At 37.8% G+C, this 20,964-nt stretch overlaps 2 protein-coding genes and 1 pseudogene across 2 annotated transcripts; all 3 read right to left on the bottom strand.

Annotated features, from left to right (window-relative positions):
• Window positions 1-8,127: 8,127 nt before the first annotated feature.
• LOC138313722 (uncharacterized) lies at window positions 8,128-9,776 on the bottom strand (the record flags this gene model as incomplete). The annotated part of the gene is made up of 1 exon (XM_069254050.1): window positions 8,128-9,776. A coding segment is annotated over one exon (1,287 nt), but the record flags the coding sequence as incomplete, so codon positions are not given.
• A 5,527-nt stretch (window positions 9,777-15,303) lies between these two features.
• Window positions 15,304-16,041, bottom strand: LOC138313724 (uncharacterized). The gene has a single exon (XM_069254051.1). It carries the CDS (start codon window positions 16,039-16,041, stop codon window positions 15,304-15,306), a length of 738 nt encoding a protein of 245 aa, XP_069110152.1.
• A 2,933-nt stretch (window positions 16,042-18,974) lies between these two features.
• On the bottom strand, window positions 18,975-20,833 carry LOC138313723 (PHD finger-like domain-containing protein 5A; annotated as a pseudogene).
• Window positions 20,834-20,964: the final 131 nt, after the last annotated feature.

The raw sequence follows: 20,964 nt of genomic DNA, 5'->3' as shown, positions 1-20,964 counted from the left end.
AACATCCTTGGGGGAAGGGGAACAGAACTTGTATAAATTTTGGCTCTGACCCCCTAGGGGCAGGAGGGGCGGGGCCAAATAGGGGAAATAGAGGTAAATCCTATAAATCGCTACTTGTCCTAGAGTTCTGCATGGATTGTAACCAAATTTGGCCACAAACATCCTTGGGGGAAGGGGAACAGAACTTGTATAAATTTTGGCTCTGACCCCCCCGGGGGCAGGAGGGGCGGGGCCCAATAAAGGAAATAAGAGGTAAATATTCAAATTCCTTCAGAAAAGAAACAATGAACATGTATTCAGAACATGACTTGACATTACAAACCAGGTGAGCGATACAGGCCCTCTGGGCCTCTTGTTTGACTTCATCGGGATATGAATGAAATTTTGTTTGCAAACTTTGTGAATCCGCAATGATCAATGCTTATAATTATTTTTGGGACTACAACAGATGTACTTCAATAAAAAATAAAATATTAAAACGTACGATTCCATTTTTTTTTTTCTATGAAAAATTTAATTTTCTATCAAATCAATATGAAGCATCGATGTCTCTATGGTGACGTCATGATAATGTCGGATTTATGTGCCTGCTGGTAGGGCGTTAGAATTGTACCTGCTGCCCCTATTGCATGATCGTAAAAGGCGACTAAATTTAGGATCTTATCTTTTCTCTTCTTCCTAACTGACTTTGTCCTTTCCTAATGCCTCCCTTGGCACCGCCTCACTTTTGGCCTTGAGTTGAGCGTTCGCCCCTGTGAGGAAGGCTTCTGGGTTCTGTCCCCTGGCCGAGACACACCAAAGTCTATAAAAGTGGTCAGTTTCTGCTCCTGCTTAGCGTTCAGCATACAGGGAGTGGGACGACTGGTTCGCACGTTGTCAGTATTATGTGACCGGGTGGGGTGTGTTGTATGGTGTCTTCGGCGGCATGCTTCAGTGATATTGCACTATAAAAAGGGCAACAGTTCCAACTATTACAGAAGACCACAGACACAATAACATACCGCACTCTCATCCGCAGTACACTCACCCATCGCACAAACATACACGCAACAACACAGCTTACATGGGAGGCCGTCCTTACATGACCAATAGGACTGTTAATAGGACGTTAATAAAATCAAAAAATGTGCCTCTCTCGGATTTCTTTCTTCAAAGATGTATGAAGAAAAAGAATCGGCCAGTCAGCAAGTCGAATTTATTATTAAACAGGATATACATCACCAACAATTTTCCTGTTGGTTCACACAATGTTAACCGGACGTGGACATGGACGACACAAAACCCGTCCTTACATGACCATAGCTGTTAATGGGACGTAAATAAATCAAACAAACAAACAAACAAAGACACAAAACCCCTTTCCAAGACCTTTTGGAGTCTGGTGAAAATAGCTACTGTCGCCTTTCTTTCAGGACCCCAGAGGATTCGTCCTATGGAACGGTCATCGTACGTCTGCGGCCTTTCCCCCCCCAGCCGCTCTGGATTTACACACTCTCACTCTCACTCTTGCATGCTTTCTTACCCTGTATAACTCGTAAACAACACCATATATGGATATGCACAGTACAAGCTATACGTACATAACATAACGCTACTAAAATTAGACAGGGTACTTTCCACATTACAACACCACACTGACAAACACATGTAATGTAGATACATATAATTTACAACTAACAGTTGGTTAATAATTGTACTTGTGACACAGAAAAAATATATTATAACAAATTAACTTTGACGTCTATTTCAAACCGGCTATTGTAATATGTAGAAAAAAAGCTTTCCGTGTAGATTACTTCGAAATACAATAATGTAATTATATCCCATAAAAAACTAAAAGTAACGATCAGCGAGGTATAACAATTTACAGATTTATCTTTCAGCAAAGTGCTTTGAAAGTTAATCCTTTCAAAGAAACTGATTTGGACAAGTTTGCCCGTCAAATTTCTGATTGGCTTCAAATAATCTTCAGACAAAGCTTTTTTTAACACACTTAAGTGTGTGTTATCCTATATCCTTCATTTCAGAAATGATCCAAGTTGTCTCCTTTAGAAATAATATGTAAACTGAACCATGTTTACAAGTTTAGATATTTTAAGTTAGCTGGTAAAAGCGGTTTGGAGAGAGGAGCCAATATGGTATATATATTCTTACTATTAAAAGCACAAGCATTCTGCTTATTGCTAGAACATTATATGTCCCCTGCCGATACCCGCAAGATTAATTACAGTGACCTTAAATTATATTTATTAACATTGACCTTTGGACCGGAAAATCAATTCCACGAGATCTAATGTACTAATGTTTACATTTGCTTCCCACACTTCGGCATCCCAACTGTCCATCAGAACAAATAAAACAGTTGCCTGATTTCACCAACCTTGATTTATCTCATCAAAGCTGTCAAAGAATGTTATCTTAGTTGGAGAAATAAATCTTATTACAACAGTTTCAAAGTTGTACACATTTTTGATTCATAGAAATTAAAGATGCTCCACCGCTGACAAAAGGTATTTTTTCCACTATCAAAAACAGGAGCAGACGATTTTGTATTTTTCTTCAGTTACAAAAGTAACTTACTTTACACCATAGCCACCATTGAAAAAATTGAGCTTCTAATTTTACTTCAAGTTAAAAATATGAAAAATAATTAATTGCATCCCGAAAAAATTCCGTGGCACTATATCTTATATGGAATGAAGTAATGATTGCGCGTGCACCAAAGGCAAACTAAATTATTTTATGTTATTTTTTGTGTTAATTAGGCATATATATACAAAATTAAACACCAATTATTGTTCAAATGATGAATATCAGTTATGCTCTGTCGGCGGTGGAGCATCTTTAATGAATTTATCCTACCAATAGCCTTGTAGGTCCCATGAGAGGAAGTCTCAAGTGGCATATTCTAATCGCCTTTAGTCTGTCTTGCGTCGTTCGTCATGCGACGATAATAAATTTACATTTTCGACTTCTTCTCCAAAACCACTGAACCAAATTCGTTAGAAATTTTACAGAAACCTTCCATGGCCAAATGTCAACCAAAATTTTATGGCCAAAAGTGATCAGATAAGTTGAAACTTCAAAAGTCTTCGGAATTTCTAAAACTGGTAGAATCAAATACTCTTTATAGATGAGAAGGTCTTAAGGTCCTTTACAAAAAGTGTGACTTATATGATCTTGGGGTCTCACGTTTCCTCCTTAGAAGGAGGTCAAGTGTACTAAAGTGAAAACATGTTTTTGAGAATTATTCGATCAGTTGTAATAGGAAATCAGCCATATGTTGTCGGAATTGTCATTATGAGATGGCAGTTGAACCCTCGTTGACAATATTTCCCTGACTGACACCAATTTGAGTGGCAGGACTAAAAGGGGCCAAATAGGTTTTATAATATGTAACCGTTTAAACTCCAAAAATCAAATTCCCTTTACATATAGAAAACTCACAAAATCCCGCCTGGGTGGTGCTTTTTAGTCCACCATCTACAGATGGTGGGCTATTCAAATCGCTTTTTGTCCGTGGTCCGTCGTCCGTCCTTCCATCCGTCCGTCCGTTAACAATTCTTGTTACCGCTATTTTTCAGAAAGTACTGAAGGGATGTTTCTCAAATTTAATATGTAGGTTCCCCTAGGGCCCTAGTTGTGCATATTGTATTTTGGGACCAATCGGTCAACAAAATGGCCGACAGGCCGCCATCTTGGATTTTGACAATTGAAAATTGTTACCGCTATTTCTCAGAAAGTACTCAAGGGATCTGTCTCAAATTGCATGTGCAGGTTCCCCTAGGGGCCTAATTGTGCATATTGCATTTTGGGACCGATCGATGAACAAGATGGCCGACAGGCCGCCATCTTGGATTTTGACAATTGAAGTTTGTTACAGCTATTTCTCAGAAAGTACTGAAGGGATCTGTCTCAAATTGCATGTGCAGGTTCCCCTAGGGGTCTAGTTGTGCATATTGCATTTTGGGACCGATTGATTAACAAGATGGCCGACAGGCCGCCATCTTGGATTTTGATAGTTAAAGCTTGTTACCACTATTTCTCAGAAAGTACTCAAGGGATCTGTATCAAATTGCATGTGCAGGTTCCCCTAGGGGTCTAGTTGTGCATATTGCATTTTCAGACCGATCGGTGAACAAGATGGCCGACAGGACGCCATCTTGGATTTTGATAGTTGAAGCTTGTTACCACTATTTCTTAGAAAGTACTGAAGGGATCTGTCTCAAATTTCATGTGCAGGTTTCCCTAGGTCCGGTCCCTGGTTATGCATATTGCATTTTGGTACCGATCAGTGAACAAAATGGCCGACAGGTAGTCATCTAGGATTTTGATAATTGAAGTTTGTTTCTGAAATTTCATGTATAGTAATATGTAGTAAAAACTTGAAAAGCAGAGAAAAGATCCCTCTTTCCTTTGTCAGACAAAGATCGTTCTTAGGTGGGCGCCAAGATCCCTCTGGGATCTCTTGTTTTATTTAGTCCATAAGCCATTTTTTAGATAGCAATCAGATATTAAATGTTCATGATGGTCCTGACTGACATTACCAAGAAAATCAATACCCTGTATCTGCACTGAGGTGACCGTCAAGGCTTCTTGGGCATCTTATCTCATATACCTGAAGCCTAACACTACTTTTCTAGTTCAAGTTCATTCAAAAATATGAATCTGAAAGCTCTTCGTTCAACTCACAACTATACTGTAATCTGTAGTCGAAAGTGATCTTCATAACTTAATTATTAATTCACAAAGAAGTTGTTTTTCTGGTCGTGAAATAAACCGCATGTCAGATCAGACAAAATTTGTTTAGGTCAACTATTAAAAGTGATGACGCAATCAACTATTACGTCGTCTTCAGAATATCCAAGCTGATGCTTCATAACATTACAAAAGACGACATTCCCATGGCCGTTTAAAATGTAGTGAATTATAAAAAACAATTTCAGTTAAAAAGTTGATAGTAAAAATCCTATGAGAAATGGGAAAAAGCAAATAAAACGTTATATGTTAATAAGATTTTAAGTCTGTCAAACAGACCGCTTTCTTTTCCTCGATACTACAGAGGTTCCAATCACATACGATATCTACACACCCTGGACTATCTCAAAGTAAAACTGAAGGCAGCTCAGGGGAATAAATATGTACCAATCACAGGCCTTCAAATTTTTTTTAAGACTGCAAAGAGAGCGACGCCCTACTTCAAAGCCAAACAGTCAACCACAGAGTACCGTTGAACGGCTCTTTGGATGTACATCAAAGGACTAAATTACCCGTTTTGTTCTGTTGTCTCCAGTTTTACTATGAGATAGTCCAGGAGTAAGGAGATCACGTGTGATCGGAACCTCTGGAGTATCGAGGATGAATTAGCATATACAAATTACACTGTTTAGTGTGATGGAGTATAATATTTTAGTAATACTCGACATCATCAAACATTTACATGTATCGGGTCAGGTTAAATTGTTTTACTTGATATAAGAAATGTCTTTTTTCTTAATTATTGAAAACATATGCTACATGCGTAATTCTTATTCATTATGTATCTCAGGTCGCTCTATATTGGTATATAAAAAAATGATAAAAATGAATGCTATCTCTTTTCAAACTTGGATGAATATTTTTGTTTGATTCAATTAACAGTCAAGGCTATTTTAAGGACGGCCTCTCATGCATGTGGTGTGTTGTATATGTGAAGTGCGTGGTGACTGTTTTGGGTGTTTTTCATGTGTCTTCTTGTAATAAAGGACCGTGTTTGCCTTTTTATAGCAATGCCTCATTGAAGCATGCAGTCGAAGACACCAAACAAACAGGCAAAAACACCAGGTTGTTGAGAAAACATGCTGATGAACTGGATATGATGCAATATTGCGTCTGGTACATACACATTTGTTCGTTTACTGGCAGCCCCCTTTACCGGTTTGGTGGGATTTGGTAGCTTGAGATGGGCTCTTGGTACCTTTAACCTTCGAAGCGAGAAAGTAAAGATTTTCAAAACTATATTGATAATGAAAAGAGAGTGTAAAACTAAACAATGCCATGCTAAAAGTTGTCAGTAATAATGTGACCGGGTGGGGTGTGTTGCTTGGTGTCTTCGGCGGCATGCTTCAGTGATATAGCACTATAAAAAGGGCAAAAGTTCCACTATACAAGAAGACACAACATGAATATACCGCAGTCTCCCAAAACACGCACCTCGCACAACATACACGCAACACACCACGTGCATGGGAGGCCGTCCTTATATGACCATAGCTGTTAATAGGACGTTAAAAGAATCAAACAAACAAACAAACCATGCTAAAACCAAGGAAGAGGAGACACAACACGTGTACAAGATGGCAACAAAAATTCGTAAAAGTATGGATGAAGTTAACAAAGTAAAAGAAGTACGGCATACTGCTTCATAAGTTACGGTTGTAGCAGTCGTCGGTTTAGACATTTATGACTTGGCAGAGACACCCATCTTGGTTAACAAAGGGTCGGGTAAACGAATCTGCAGTAGAGGTGCGAAAGCTTGCTTGAGACCTTGAACGACTTGGAAGATATGACTCATTTAATTCTATATGTATATGCGTTTGTTGTTAGTGTTATTAAACCTGTATGTAGTATTTTACCAATAAAAGATTTATACGGATAAATGTTAATGAAGTTGGGCCTTCATTACCATAGCTGTTGATAGGACGTTAATTAATCAAACAAACAAATAATTGGTTTTGAGTTTTTAAAAAAAACTTTGATATAATGCCTGGTTACGTATTTTTGTTTCAGAATAATTTAACTCTCTTCCTGTCCAACACAACTGACATTAAGTTACATAGTAACCTCTATAAAAGTTTGTTTTAGCAAACACGATATATGAATACATCCATCACATTGACAAAATACAAATCAATTAAAATTCCACGCACTGTTTATTGGAAATTTAGCAACGATAGTGTTACAATTACACGAATAAGTACTTTATCACTATAATGTATCCATGCAATTGAGAACAAATCATCCCATTGCCACTGTGCACGCACTGGTGACCGTAATATATATTACAGTAATATCGTAGTGCCTTCTACGTTAAAAATCATACGCTTGCAGGGTAAACCAATATGACTTTCAGATACAATGGGATAAACTCTTCCTACGAACAACAAAGAAAAAAAAAATCGGCGTCATCTAAAACCACCAAAATCAGCCAAAAACCGAAACTTATCTATTTCGTCGGCATCCATCTTTGATTACCGTAATATATATATTACAGTCACCAGGGTGTGTAGAGTGATTGCTAGTGGATATCAGTAGACATGGACGGCAGAGTAAATCAATACAGCTAAGTAACTCATAAATAAGCAGGATAAGGGCAAAGACCTAATAATAACAATGTGAACAAAATAACATTTTTTAAAGTCAATCCGCTCCTTTATCAAGACACAGACATATAATATAAAGATAGCAATAGAAAACTCAGGATGACACAATACGATATAGCATTATATTTCATGATTTTAACAATGTCTGAGATTAGTTGAAATACGTGACATGGCCAGAAAATAAACAAAGCAGATAATTTCGTTAGGGCGAGTGCCCTTTGGTGACCGCCCATCTTTCACGCGGTGTCGTCTCTTCTGAATGTATGACGAAGCGTAAATCGGTTATTTGTGGTAATATCAGATTTGTGAAATAATTTGCAGTATAAGTATTTATAACATTAAAAATTAATGAGTACTGTCTTTCCTGATTTAGAGCACTCTAATCATTACGTAGTTACATGACAAGCCCGAAAACAACAAACAAATTCTACACAACGAAAATTCCATGTTATACAGTTATTGGATCGTCATGTTATATTTATAGTGGCTTTGAAATAGTTCTCAGGAAAACAGTTAACTTACAGAGTTATTTTATCAACTAGCTATATACATCATAACTTATACAATACAAGAAAAAAAAGAGTATTCGTGGGAAAGAAAATTTGAGCGCAGATATACTTGAGAAACAGTGTCGATTAAAGAAGAATTTATATCATGACTTATATTAGATATTTACGCTTAATTACACTACTGGTATATCTTCTGGTGTTAAAGTCTTGGCTTCAAGCACTTGGAGTAAATTTTATATAAATGTATATCTCTACTTATTAAGGGCATGTCGACCATCACCCGTCCATAATAGTTTATTAGTTTATAATTAGTAGCACTTCAAGCTCTCGTGTGTAGGCAATTCAACATTTCATTTTATGCGTTTTTGTCTGTCTTACAGAGTCAGTCTAGTTACAGTAGCACTTCAATCATCTGTTTGTTATATTTTCTTATCACTGAGCAAAACCCCATATCACGTATTTCGCCAAAAACTCTGATTACAGAAGCACTTCTATAACTACACAGCCAAATGTATTACTCCTTCCAGTAAGGCCACATTATCTCCAAGTCATCAACGCTCAAAGAGCTAGGATCCCAGCTAATTACAGCATTGCTTCCAATCAGCCAAGCACCTTCCACTTAATCACAGTAGTACTTAAATAGCTTAACTCCCCACTTCCCTATCTTTAAGTGTGACCAAAGAACGTCGTCTTTCTGGATGCCTATTTCTCCTACTGCTCCCTTATTTGTCACCAATGTTTTGATGTGCTTTCCTTCTCCGCTGACCAGTTCGATCGTTTTCCTCGACCTATCATTAACTACGATATTCCCCTTACTGTCGTATACGACTGTGACTGGATCGAATGCTACTGTAGACTCATCTGGTGACTGCATTCGTTCCCCGTGATAAGTAAACAACTGCTGTAGAGTTGGATCGTGCACTGTGATATAAAGCTTGTTGTCTTTGTAGTCGTTGTTACCAACTATGGCTACGTTACCTGTCACGGGACAGTGAGCTATAGATACGACCAACCCGGGCCCGGATACACCATCCAAGACTGTGTGTAACACCCTGCCATCTACCGTGTACATTTCGATCTTGTATCCCTTTTCACAACCTACACCAACTACCACCCTACCTTCTTTTGTGAGACAGATGCTCGTGGGGAGACCTCCAGATGTGTTGAACATTGGAACAAGGTTATTTGATGCTGATATTTCATAAATAGTTTCACTTCCTACACCACAGGACCACAAGCGACCTGTAGTTGGGTGAAGACTGATATCATCAATCCTTTTATCTGTCCGTTCTATCTTCTGCATGACTTTGCCCTTGTTGTTGACGAGAACTACATTGCCGTTAAAACGATCACAAAGCCATGCACATCCATCAGTCGTAGGACAGATTGTTGTCATGGTATCCGGGTAGACAAACTTCGAAATAACTTCTGGTTTGTCATGAAGTCTGTATCTGACAGTTTCAGTTGATATTTGGCCGGTATATGTGCGTCGCTTTGGCTTTACAGAACATTTATTAGAAATACTATAAGTTGCAGATGTAACAAGGGAAAGTTCATCAGGAACTGTCATAGATCCGGTGGCTTGCTTCAGCAGACTTCGTCTGTCATTACCTGGAGTAAACTCTGCGATACCTTTGTCTCTCGCTTGTGGAATATCCAATTCCATTTCTTGGATTTCAGATACCGAGTCGTACACCAGTACAGCAGACCCTGCCTGAAGAGTTTGTTTACTCTCCGATGAAAGTTTCTTCAAAGTTTCCATCCTCTCCTCCATGTCTGTGATGCGTGTCTGAATCAGTTGTGTGGAAGCTATCTCCATCCTGTCGCACAGCGTTAGGTGTTCTTCAGCTATTCGGTCGAGCTGTAACTTACACTCTTCGTTTTCTTCTTTTATCTTTTCTCGAAGTTAGCGCATCTGGAATTTCCTTTGGCTCTGATTGGAAATTGTGCGCAAAACATCGATTGGTCGTTATTCGTGGCCATGGTAAAAAGAAACTGTGTTAACTTATTCAATGATTATCCTTTGAAGTTCTTATGAGGACAGATATGTGTCTCTCTTGTGTGTGAGTGTAGACAATGGCTTCTTACAAACCTATATAAAAAGAAAATTGGTTACATGAATTAAATTGTACAGCATGCGAAATCATACAAACAGATAAAATGTGTTTATCCTGAATTCAGAGCAGTTTTTTTACACCACCCAAAACATGTTAGTGTCCAATTAGTCGTATAACGACTGAGACAAGATACCCAATGGGCCTTAACGGTCATCTAGTTATACTTTACAGCATACAGTATACAGTGATAAAAAATGATAAAACATAAAACACGAAGTAAGCTAAAAACGCTCATTTTTTCTTTGGCAAACAATTATGACATTGTATATTAATTAAAGAACTTTATTAGATGAAATTGCCAGTTTATGATACATTTTATCAAGTAAGTAAACAAACTTGAAATACTTCATCAAGCATGCTCAAGTCTAATTTTAGAATACTTTATGAGGTATTAAACTTGTTAAGACATTGTTCGAAGATTTCCCATATACAGTTAGTTGACGTCTCAGAGACTTCGACAGGAGGCCCAATGTCTGGTCTCGAGGTCTTTTAATTTCTGACAAGTAGTGGTTTAAGGACTTTAGCCTTTTTGGCCCCTGTGACCTTGAATAAACGCGAAGGTCATTACTTTTGAACAATCTTGGTAGTCCTTCATCCCAATATCAGGTCTCTATGCATCTCAGTTATTCACAAATCGCCCATTTTAATAAATATCAAGGTCATTCAATTGAATAAACTTGGTACCACTTCATCTCAAATGAATAAATTTGGTAGCGCTTTATGCCCACCAATATTGAAAAGATATTTCAAGATTTTAGCTTATTTGACCCTGGGCCTATCGGTTATTTAGGAGTCGTTTTAATGAAAAGTTTACGGACGGTGGACGGCAATAGACGAAGCACGATGACTATAGGTCATCCTGACCGTTCAGGTCAGATGGTCAGATGACCTAAATATACACACTAATATAATATTGACTTAACCTGGTTGCTTTTATTATATGGCGTTTAACAAATAGAAGAGGACGGGTGCCATGAGGCAGAGGTATTGTATTGTTGAACAGGTAATTGTTGAAATTTAAATGTTGAACTGGAGATTGCAGATATTTGCTACCAAAGAATGTATGTGAATATACAATACATTATAAGGGATGTGTTCACATGTCGTCCATTTTAAGGCACAAGCATATTTCGAATCGTCTTTCATAGGTGGTCCGTCCGTCCGTTAACAATACTTGTTATCGCTATTTCTAAGAGAGTACTGAAGAAATCTTTTTTCAAATTTGATAAAGTAGGTTTTACTAGGGCATTTGTTGTGCATATTGCATTTTTTACATACTTGTAGCTATGACAGGAATAAGTAAAGATTTAATTTGGTCTAATATCAACTATTTATGATAATGTATCAGGAAAATACAAGATAATCAATTACCGTAACATTGCTTATATATTGGGCTACTGATCAAATGTTTAAGTAACAAAAATTTTCAATTGAAACCTTGAAATGTATGTATGCATCTATGTATGTTACCACAGGAACAGTATACAGAAAACAGAAAAAAACACTACACACATGGACCATTACTATTTTCAGTGTACATGTACTCATGTATGTATATGGAATTATCATTAAAAAAGTATTTGGGAAAGAAGCTTATTCTTTAGTGACTTGTGTATAATAGTTAGATTTTGTTACTGCTATTTCTTAGATTGTACTGAAGGGATCTTTCTCAAATTTCATATGTAGGTTTCCCTAGAGCCCTAGTTCTGCATATTGCACTAGGAACCAATTGGGCAACAGATAACCAACAGGATGCATATTTCTCAATGGGAGCGTGACACGTCTATTTGCTTTTTAGCACACCACCATCAGATGGTGGGCTATTCAAATCGCCTTTCGTATGTGGTCCGTCGTCCGCCCGTCCGTCCGTTAACAATTCTTGTTACCGCTATTTCCCGGAAAGTGCTAAAGAGATTTTTTTTCAGATTTGTTAAGTAGGATTCACTAGGCCCCTAGTTGTGCATTTTGTATTTTGGGACCGATCGGTCTCAGAATGTACTGAAGGGATCTTTCTCAAATTCCATATGTAGGTTCACCTATAGGACCCTAGTTGTGCATATTGCATTTTGGGACCAAATAGGCAACAAGATGGCCGACAGACCGCCATCTTGGATTTTGTTGATGTTTTGAAAAGCAGAGAAATGCTCCCTCTTTCAATAGTAAATAAATAGAACATTATTTGGTGGTCACCAAGATCCCTCTGGGATCCCTTGTTAAATAGCATAACATAACAAAATGCCTCTGAAATAGAAATTTCTATTTAGATCAATATAACGTGTTTGGAGATTCCGTATATCAAAAGGTCACAAACCGGATTGTTACATATTATAACAGAAATGTCACTTGGGAAGTTATGTAGCACATAATGTGTTTTAATTGTAGAACATAGATTTTAATACGTATAATTTCAACGTCAAGAAAATGAAATCCAACTCTCGTCCATCTGTTGTATTTACATTCTCTTTGACTGTTTGACTTTAAATAATAACTAAGAGTTGCCTTACTGAACTCTGAACTGTTTTAAATTGATCGTTTAGGAAGACTTTTTGTATATTAAACGTATCTTAACAAGCCAGTTTGCTGTTTTAAATTGATATCTTGTGTCTATCTCAGTGCCTATATCTGTATTCAGGTGGATGGTTTCGAAACAGAAAGCCTATGTTGCCGTCATTAACACTTCAGTATTTGTTTGCAACATGCATGCAATAAAATCTGGACTGTGTACTACACATTGACAAAGAGGATTTCTATCAACTTAGTCGTTACTTACAAGGTAGTGTCTGCCACAGAGTATATGCACATTCAAGCATGGGTCTCTTTGTAAAGATGGCGACTGTTCAGCGACAGGGAATTCCCAACTTCTCGAAATAGAACATTAGTCATATTTACTTTCTCTTTAACCTGGGTAGTCCATGAAGTAGGTTATAGAACAAAGTCTCTCAAGCAGAACGGTTACTCGTTTGCAAATTTGATCGATTAAATGAAGCATGTAATATTACAAAATAGTCTTAATTAATGTTAAGTTCGTAGAGGATTAAAATACATGAGCCGTATGTAATGCATGCATAAAGTCAGCTACCTCATATCTTAAACTAATTAATTCAGTTGCATTCTATGAAATCATCACTTTTGAATTTCAAAAAATGTAAAGATATCTTGCGATTAACTGTATGATTTATAGTAAATTGACTGTATGTTGACAGCGATTTCGGCAACAAACCATAAAATAGCCTGCGATTATACACAATCCAGCTATTTTATGGTTTGTTGCCGAAATTCGCTGTCAATATACAGTCAATTTACGATAAATCATACAGTTGCATGTCCAAGGGTGTTATTTAAATCACGGCTAACCTTACTTGCAAATTATAGCTATGATTATCTTTGAATACCTGTTTTGAATGGAGAAATAGTTCAATAGACATTTTCTTTTAATGTCTACATGTAAATAAATTATTGTATATAATTACAGCCACTTATAAATCCTTGATAATCGGCGGGACAACTAAACTCATAGCCCGAGATACTCTGGCCCTGACAACCAGACTTTAGACATTATGGACAGATAGTGTCATGGTTTAGGGACCCTAAATCAGACACTATCATCTGTCATAAAATTACTCTAAGGTCTTGTTCAGTGTCAGGGCCAGAGTGTCCTCTGGGTTACCAAACTCAATGCAAAATGACCCTCACTGTTCGACCCATATTTTAATGTGTTATTTTTGCGTTGTTGCTGGAATATTTTACATGTGTATTATAAGGGTATTTTATACTTTCCAGACATGATATTCTTAATACATTAAGAGAGATTAACCTATCCTCCGCCATTTTTACTGTTATACAGATATTATAAGATTATTTTATAAGTGGATATGAAGGACAGGGGTATTCTACCCGAGGGTATCAAAACGTTGTACAACATTTTGTGATCCCCTCTATATGTACGTTAAGGATTTTTCATTAAACTCTCAACAATTTTTAGCTTTAGGGTGGATAACTCGATATGTAACAAAAGTTCAGAATGTATTTTCGGATATTGTGAGCACAATTTTTTGAAGAAAATTGTTTTGACGGAATAATTAAAAAAAAAAATTAGAGGAAATGCACTTAATCGGTTTAATGTACATGATTTTCTGAAATATAGGTAATTTAATCATATTTGGCAAAAAGAGCAGAAATGAAATATGCAGTAAGTACTTAGAGATTACAGTGTATTTGATCCCATCCTCGATACTCTATAGATTACTAATCACTGAAGTTTATATCCGCTCCTGGACTATTTCATAGTAAAACTGAGACATAGATTTCAGGAGAAAAAAAACCCTGACCAATTACTGACCTGCAGATACTTCCTTTGAATAATACGGAGAGAGTGACGCTCAACTTCAAAGCAATAGTCTACCACAGTGTACCGTTATATAATTCCTTTGATGTACATCAAAGGATCAAATTACCAGTGTCGGCTCTGTAGACTGCAGTTTAATATCATGAGATAGTCTATGGGTAGATATAGCGTCATTGACAGTAACCTCTGGGATATCAAGGATGTTTTGATCAATGTGACCTTGAATGAAAGTTAGAGTCATTCATATGAATAAACTAGATAGTCCTCCATTTCGGCATGCTACATGCCTAATATCAGGTCACTAGGCCTCTTAGTTATTGAAAAGTCGTTTAATAAAAAAGTTAGCCTTTTTGACCCCGTGAGCTTGAATAAAGGTCAAAACATTCATTTTAACAAATATTCCAGCATATTTAACCAGGCCCAATATGAGTACCCTAGTCCATTCCACATGGACCTGGCTCGAATTTCTACATTTATAGTATCTATAGTACTATAATTCCTGTGATCCTTTCCGTTGTCCGGGAGAATTCTTTTGAATGAAAAGTTTATGAACTTTGCATTGCGCACGACGACGGATGGAGCACAATGAAGGAATTAACAATCTCTATGTATACATAGAAGTCATCATTGGGGAAATCAAACGTATATGTGGAGCTGGGCTTGTAAATATTCTGAGGTAATACAGTTGAGTTTGACCCGGTAGATATTCTGACGTAAGCACCTGAGGCTGCCTAGTAAATATTCTGGGGTAAGTACCTGAGGCTGCCTAGTAATATTCTGAGGTAGCACCTGAGGCTGCCTGGTAGATATTCTGAGGTAAGCACCTGATTAATGCTGCCTGGTAGATATTCTGAGGTAAGCACTTGAGGCTGCCTAGTAAATATTCTGGGGTAATGTACCTGAGGCTGCCTGGTAGATATTCTGAGGTAAGCACCTGAGGCTGCTTTGGTAAGATATTCTGAGGTAAGTACCTAATGGCTGCCTAGTAAATATTCTGGGGTAAGTACCTGAGGCTGCCTCGTAAATATTCTGGGGTAAGTACCTGAGGCTGCCTGGTAGATATTCTGAGGTAAGTACCTGAGGCTGGCCTGGTAAATATTGTGAGGTAGGAACCTGAGACTGGCCTGGTAGATTTTCTGAGGTAAGCACATCAGGTTGTCCTGGTAGATATTCTGAGGTAAGTACCTGAGGCTTGTCCAGTAGATATACTGAGTACCTGGACTGGCCTGGAAGATATTCTGAAGTAACACCTGAGGCTGCCTGGTAGATATTCTGAGGTAAGCACCTGAGGCTGCCTGGTAGATATTCTGAGGTAAGCACCTTAGGCTGCCTGGTAGATATTCTGAGGTAAGCACCTGAGGCTGGGCTGGTAGATATTCTGAGGTAAGCACAGGAGGCTGCCTGGTAGATAACCTGAGGTAAGTACCTGAGGCTGCCTGTAGATATTCTGAGGTAAGCACCTGAGGCTGCCTGGTAGATATTCTGAGGTAAGCACCTGAGGCTGCCTGGTAGATATTCTGAGGTAAAGCACCTGAGGCTACCTGGTAGATATATTCTGAGGTAAGCACCTGAGGCTGCCTGGTAGATATTCTGAGGTAAGCATCTGAGGCTGCCTGGTTAGATATTCTGAGGTAAGCATCTGAGGCTGCCTGGTAGATATTCTGAGGTAAGCATCTGAGGCTGCCTGGTAGATATTCTGAGGTAAGCATCTGAGGCTGCCTGGCAGATATTCCGAGGTAAATACCTCAGGTTGGCCTGTTAGATATTCTGAGGTAAGGACTGGGGCTTGTTCAGTAGATATTCAAAGGCAAGTACCTGAGGCTGCCTGGTAAATATTGTGAGGAAGGGACCTGAGACCGGCCTGGTAGACTTTCTGAGGTAAGCACATCAGGTTGTCCCGGTAGATATTCTGATGTAAGTACCCGAGGCTTGTCCAGTAGATATTCTGAGTACCTGAGACTGGCCTGGAAGATATTCTGAAGATAGTCTAAGGTTGAGACTTGTCCCAGTGGATATTCTGAGGAAGGTAAGCCTGAGACTTGTCCAGTAGATATTCTGAGGAAGGTACCTGAGACTTGTCCAGTAGATATTCTGAGGTAAGTACCTGAGGCTGTCTACTAGATATTCTGAGGTAAGCACCTGAGGTTGGGCTGGCAGATAGTCTAAGGTAGGTACCTGAGGCTGGCCTGGTAAATAGTGTGAGGTAGGGACCTGAGACTGGCCTGGTAGATTTTCTGAGGTAAGCACTTGAAGGAGGCCGGTTTGGTAGATGTTCTGAGGTAAGCACCTGAGGCTTGCCTGGTAGATATTCTACCTGAGGCTAGGCTGATAGATATTTTGAGAAAGCACTGAGACTTGCCTGGTAGATATTCTAAGCTAAGTACTTAAGGCTGGTTTTGATAGATATTCTGAGGTAAGCATCTGAGGCTGGCGTGGTAGATTTTCTAAAGGAACTGCCTTAGGCTAGGCTGAATAGATATTCCTAGTAAATACCTGAGACTAGCCAATAGATATTCAAAGGTAAGCACCTGAGGCTGGGTTGGTAGATATTCTGAGGTAAATACTTGAGGCTGACCTGGTAGATATTCTAGGGAAACTGTCTGAAAACTGGTCTGGTAGATATTCTGAGGTAAGCACATCAGGTTGTCGTGGTAGATATTCTGAGGTAAGCGGCCTGGGCTGGCCTGGTAGATATTCTGAGGTAAAATACTTGAGGCTGACCTGGTAGATATTCTAGGGAAACTACCTGAAGCTGGCCTGGTATATGTCCTGAGGTAAATACCGAAGTTGACCTGGTCTGATATTCTAAGGTAAGCTACCTATGCATGGTTGGCAGATTTTCTGAGGTAAGCACATACGTAAGGCTGGTTTCGTAGATATTCTGAGGTAAGCATCACGAGGCTGGCGTGGTAGATTTTCTAAAGGAACTTGCCTTAGGCTAGGCTGATAGATATTCCTAGGTAAAGTACCCGAGACTGGCCTGGTAGATATTCAAGGTAAGCACCTGAAAGGTTGTCCTGGTAGATATTCTGAAACAAAGTAAGTACCCGAGGCTGGCCTGTTAGATATTCTGACTTAAGTACCTGAGGATGGTGATTGTGAGATATTCTGAGTTAAGTACCTGAGGATGGGTTGGTAGATATTCTGAGGTTAGGACCCGAGGCTGGCCTGCTAGATATTTCTGAGGTAAGCACAGCAGGTCTGTCGAAGTAGATATTCTGAGGTTGGCCCTGGTAGATATTCTGAAGAAAATACTTGAGGCTGACCTAGTAGATATTCTAAGGTTTAGTACCTTGAGGCTGGCCTGGTAGATATTCTGAGGTAAAGTAGTAGCTGAGGCTGGCCTGGTAGATGTTCTGAGGTAATATACCTGAGGTCTGGAGGCCTGGTAGATGTTCTGAGGTGAGTACCTTAGGCTGGCCTGGTAGATGTTTCTGAGGTAAGTACCTGAGGCTGGCCTGGTAGATGTTTCTGATTTATACAGTTTGAGGTTTGACCCGGTAGATATTCTGAGTTAAGAACCTGTGGGCTGGGTTGGTAAAATATTCTGAGTAAAGCATGAGGCTTGTCCAGTAGATATTTCGAGGTAAGCACACTAGAGCTGGGTTGGTAGATATTCTGAGGTAAGCAACCCGAGGCTGGGTTGGTAGATATTCTGAGGTAAAAACTTGAGGCTGACCTGGTAGATGTTCTAAGGTAAGTAATCTTAAGGCTGCCTGGCAGAGATATCCTGAGGTAAGTACCTGAGGAATTGGCTGGTAGATATTCTGAGTGTTTATAATTCCAAACTTATGCTTTGCATTAAATATTGAAAAAAACCAAGAGTAGGTTATTTTTTTATTTACTTTTGAGATATTCCAAGATAAGTAACTTCAGAATGACTGCCTGGTAGTAAAATATACACAGGTATGGTACGGTATGTACCAGAGGCTGGTCTGGTAGATAAATACTCGAGAGTTAAGCATCCAAAAGGCTGCCTGGTAGATACTCCTCTAAGGTAAGTATCTGAGGCTTGGCTGGTAAGTATATTCCGAGTGTTTATATTACAAACTATGCTTTGCTTTAAAAATAAATAAACATGTTTTTTTTTTTTACTTTTGAGGTAGTGGTAGGCTGATTATTGATTATAATTGTTAATCAGTTGGCATTGCCCTTTCTGGTTATGAAAATCCTATAATCACTGAATCTACTAATCAAATATGGTACTATGCATGTTGTAGATTTATTTTCTACATATAATTCCAACAGATCATATCTTTTCATATCGTTACTTGGTTGCTATTGAATGTAATCATCTTTTCTCAGCAGAAAAAAAATAAATTATATGAAATTCCTTGATTAATTAAGACTTTAAAGTTTTTGTGTAAATATTCAAAATCCAAAGAAATATAACACTGAAAACAACAGCAAAATTTTCATCTAAAAAAAAAATTTGCTAGAAACTGATTATTTTATTGATTATGGATCGGTTTAATGACTTCGGATTTCAAAGCCATAATCAATATGATTTCAAACTGATTGCCCATCACTACTTTTGAGATACATATACATCACAAGTGTATAAGAAGGAACAAAAAAAATTCAATGTTGATAAATGAAATTGAATTTAATGTTTCATGATAGGTCAAAGACATTTCAAATATATACAACAAAGACAAGTCCACCATTCTCACACTTCTCTTCACCAGTTATCATCTTTTCTTGAACCCATATTTCTTTCTTTCATAGAACAAGTCTGTTTTTCTTTGCACTTCCCAAGTTGACAATCTTTGGACATCCATCTCTCTGAAAAATTAAAATTATTATTGTGAAAGTTAATAGTGGGATAAAAGTCAAATAAGAATGTAGAAGTTAAAATAACTGCCATTAACTAAGAATGTAGCTATGATTGGTGGATGTCCATACTGTCATACAATCTTGATTTGTGGAATAATACAATGTATATATATATGATCAGTTTGGCAGTGGGGGGTAGCGTTGGGTATATTCTGTTTAGTGGCAAACATTTTACCCAATACAATTATGAACTTCTCTGTAGGATAACAGGTGGATGTGGGGAATAGTGAAGAGTTAAGAGAGTTCCCCTTTAAATTAAAAGTTCTACTGGCATTTCTTTCAATAATCTTGGTTCAGGATTTTCGTTATTAACAAATTGATCTGTCTAATTGCTAAAATAAATTCATCCTAATTCGCAAAAAAAATGCTAAGTTTTTCTTCACACACCCAATATCCAATCACGTGGACAGTATGGTTTAATGAATGATCAAGATCTTTTGTATGTGTGTACTTTTCAATTGATGCATAAAATATTTATTTGATGCTTCTTAGTAACATAAAGTTTTTCATTATGAAATGCTGTGAATGCACAATTTGCTAAATGAAATTTGTATTTGCTAAAGAGAAAAAAATCACTTTTGCAACTTTTGCTAAGAAACTTAGTGTGAGCTCAGATAATAATGTTTAATTTGGCAAAAGATATCTTTGACCAATAAATTACTTGACTTCCCTTTTAGTATAGCCTCCCTGCTCCCTTTCACTAAACCTGATCATGAAATAACTTTCTTCAAAAATGACTATAGAATAGTAGATCAAGTATCCTTCAAATATCTAGTAGGAAATGACTTTCATAACTACATTTCAAGTTAGCAAGTTGAATACAGGTGTTTCGAGATTCCAAAACAAAATGGGTAAAATATGATTTTTCTGTTGAGTAGTCCCTCCCTTTTGTTGCGTACGACGTCACAAAAAAACACATAAAAAAATATGATGCCACAATCAACAGCAGGTGGAACAAATCAATGTTACATTTTACTTTACCCCTGTCTTTTTAGGATCTTGAAACCGACATATTCAAGAAATTTACAGAACATATGATAAAGGAACAACATAACACAATGATTATATTAGGAGAATCCCACTTACATCTTTTTCCATTATTGTACACTCTTTGCAGTAGTAGGCGTCGGAGACTCCGGGCCCCCCACAGATCACACAGCGGCCCTGGTACGAGCCATAGTTACACTCATCACATATCCTCACTAGTGTACAGGGCCGTACATAGGAGTCACAGATTACACACTTCCCGTCACCTAGGAATAAAACAAGCGGAAAATATATTACTCATATTTGTAGTGGGGCTGTATGAGCCCTGTTGTTTGAATTTAATTTCTACCAATAACTTAAGTCCCTACTTGATGACAGATGAAGACTTCTGCAAGATTGAGTGCTTGTTCATTGTCTTGGATGTATGATAATTAACTATTTACAGTGCAGTAATTTGTATATACAGATAGAAGTCAAATTTAAATGAATTTTGTGATAGTGTCTTCTGCTACTCCTGCTAGGAGTGCTACACATATCATATAGTATAGATCTACTAATGCTAAGATTAGTCAGCTTCGGGACAAGACCGTGCTAAAATAGTTGCAAATCAAAATGTAATACTCACATTTCTCACATAGTCTCCCAATGGCTGTAATGACAAAATATTTATGATGAGTACTTTAAAAATTTGCAATTCACTTGAATAGACATAGACTTCAACTGTGTTAGTACCATTATGAGTGAAAATAATTAAAAAATAATGAACATGGGACGTTTAAACATTAGATGCTTTCCCAGAAGCGAGTTAA

Source organism: Argopecten irradians, unplaced genomic scaffold (genome assembly GCF_041381155.1).
Source record: "Argopecten irradians isolate NY unplaced genomic scaffold, Ai_NY scaffold_0868, whole genome shotgun sequence".
NCBI classification, from domain to species: Eukaryota; Metazoa; Mollusca; class Bivalvia; order Pectinida; family Pectinidae; genus Argopecten; species Argopecten irradians.
The sequence above is the reverse complement of the archived record's forward strand: the minus strand, read 5'-3'. Positions and strand labels throughout refer to the sequence as shown.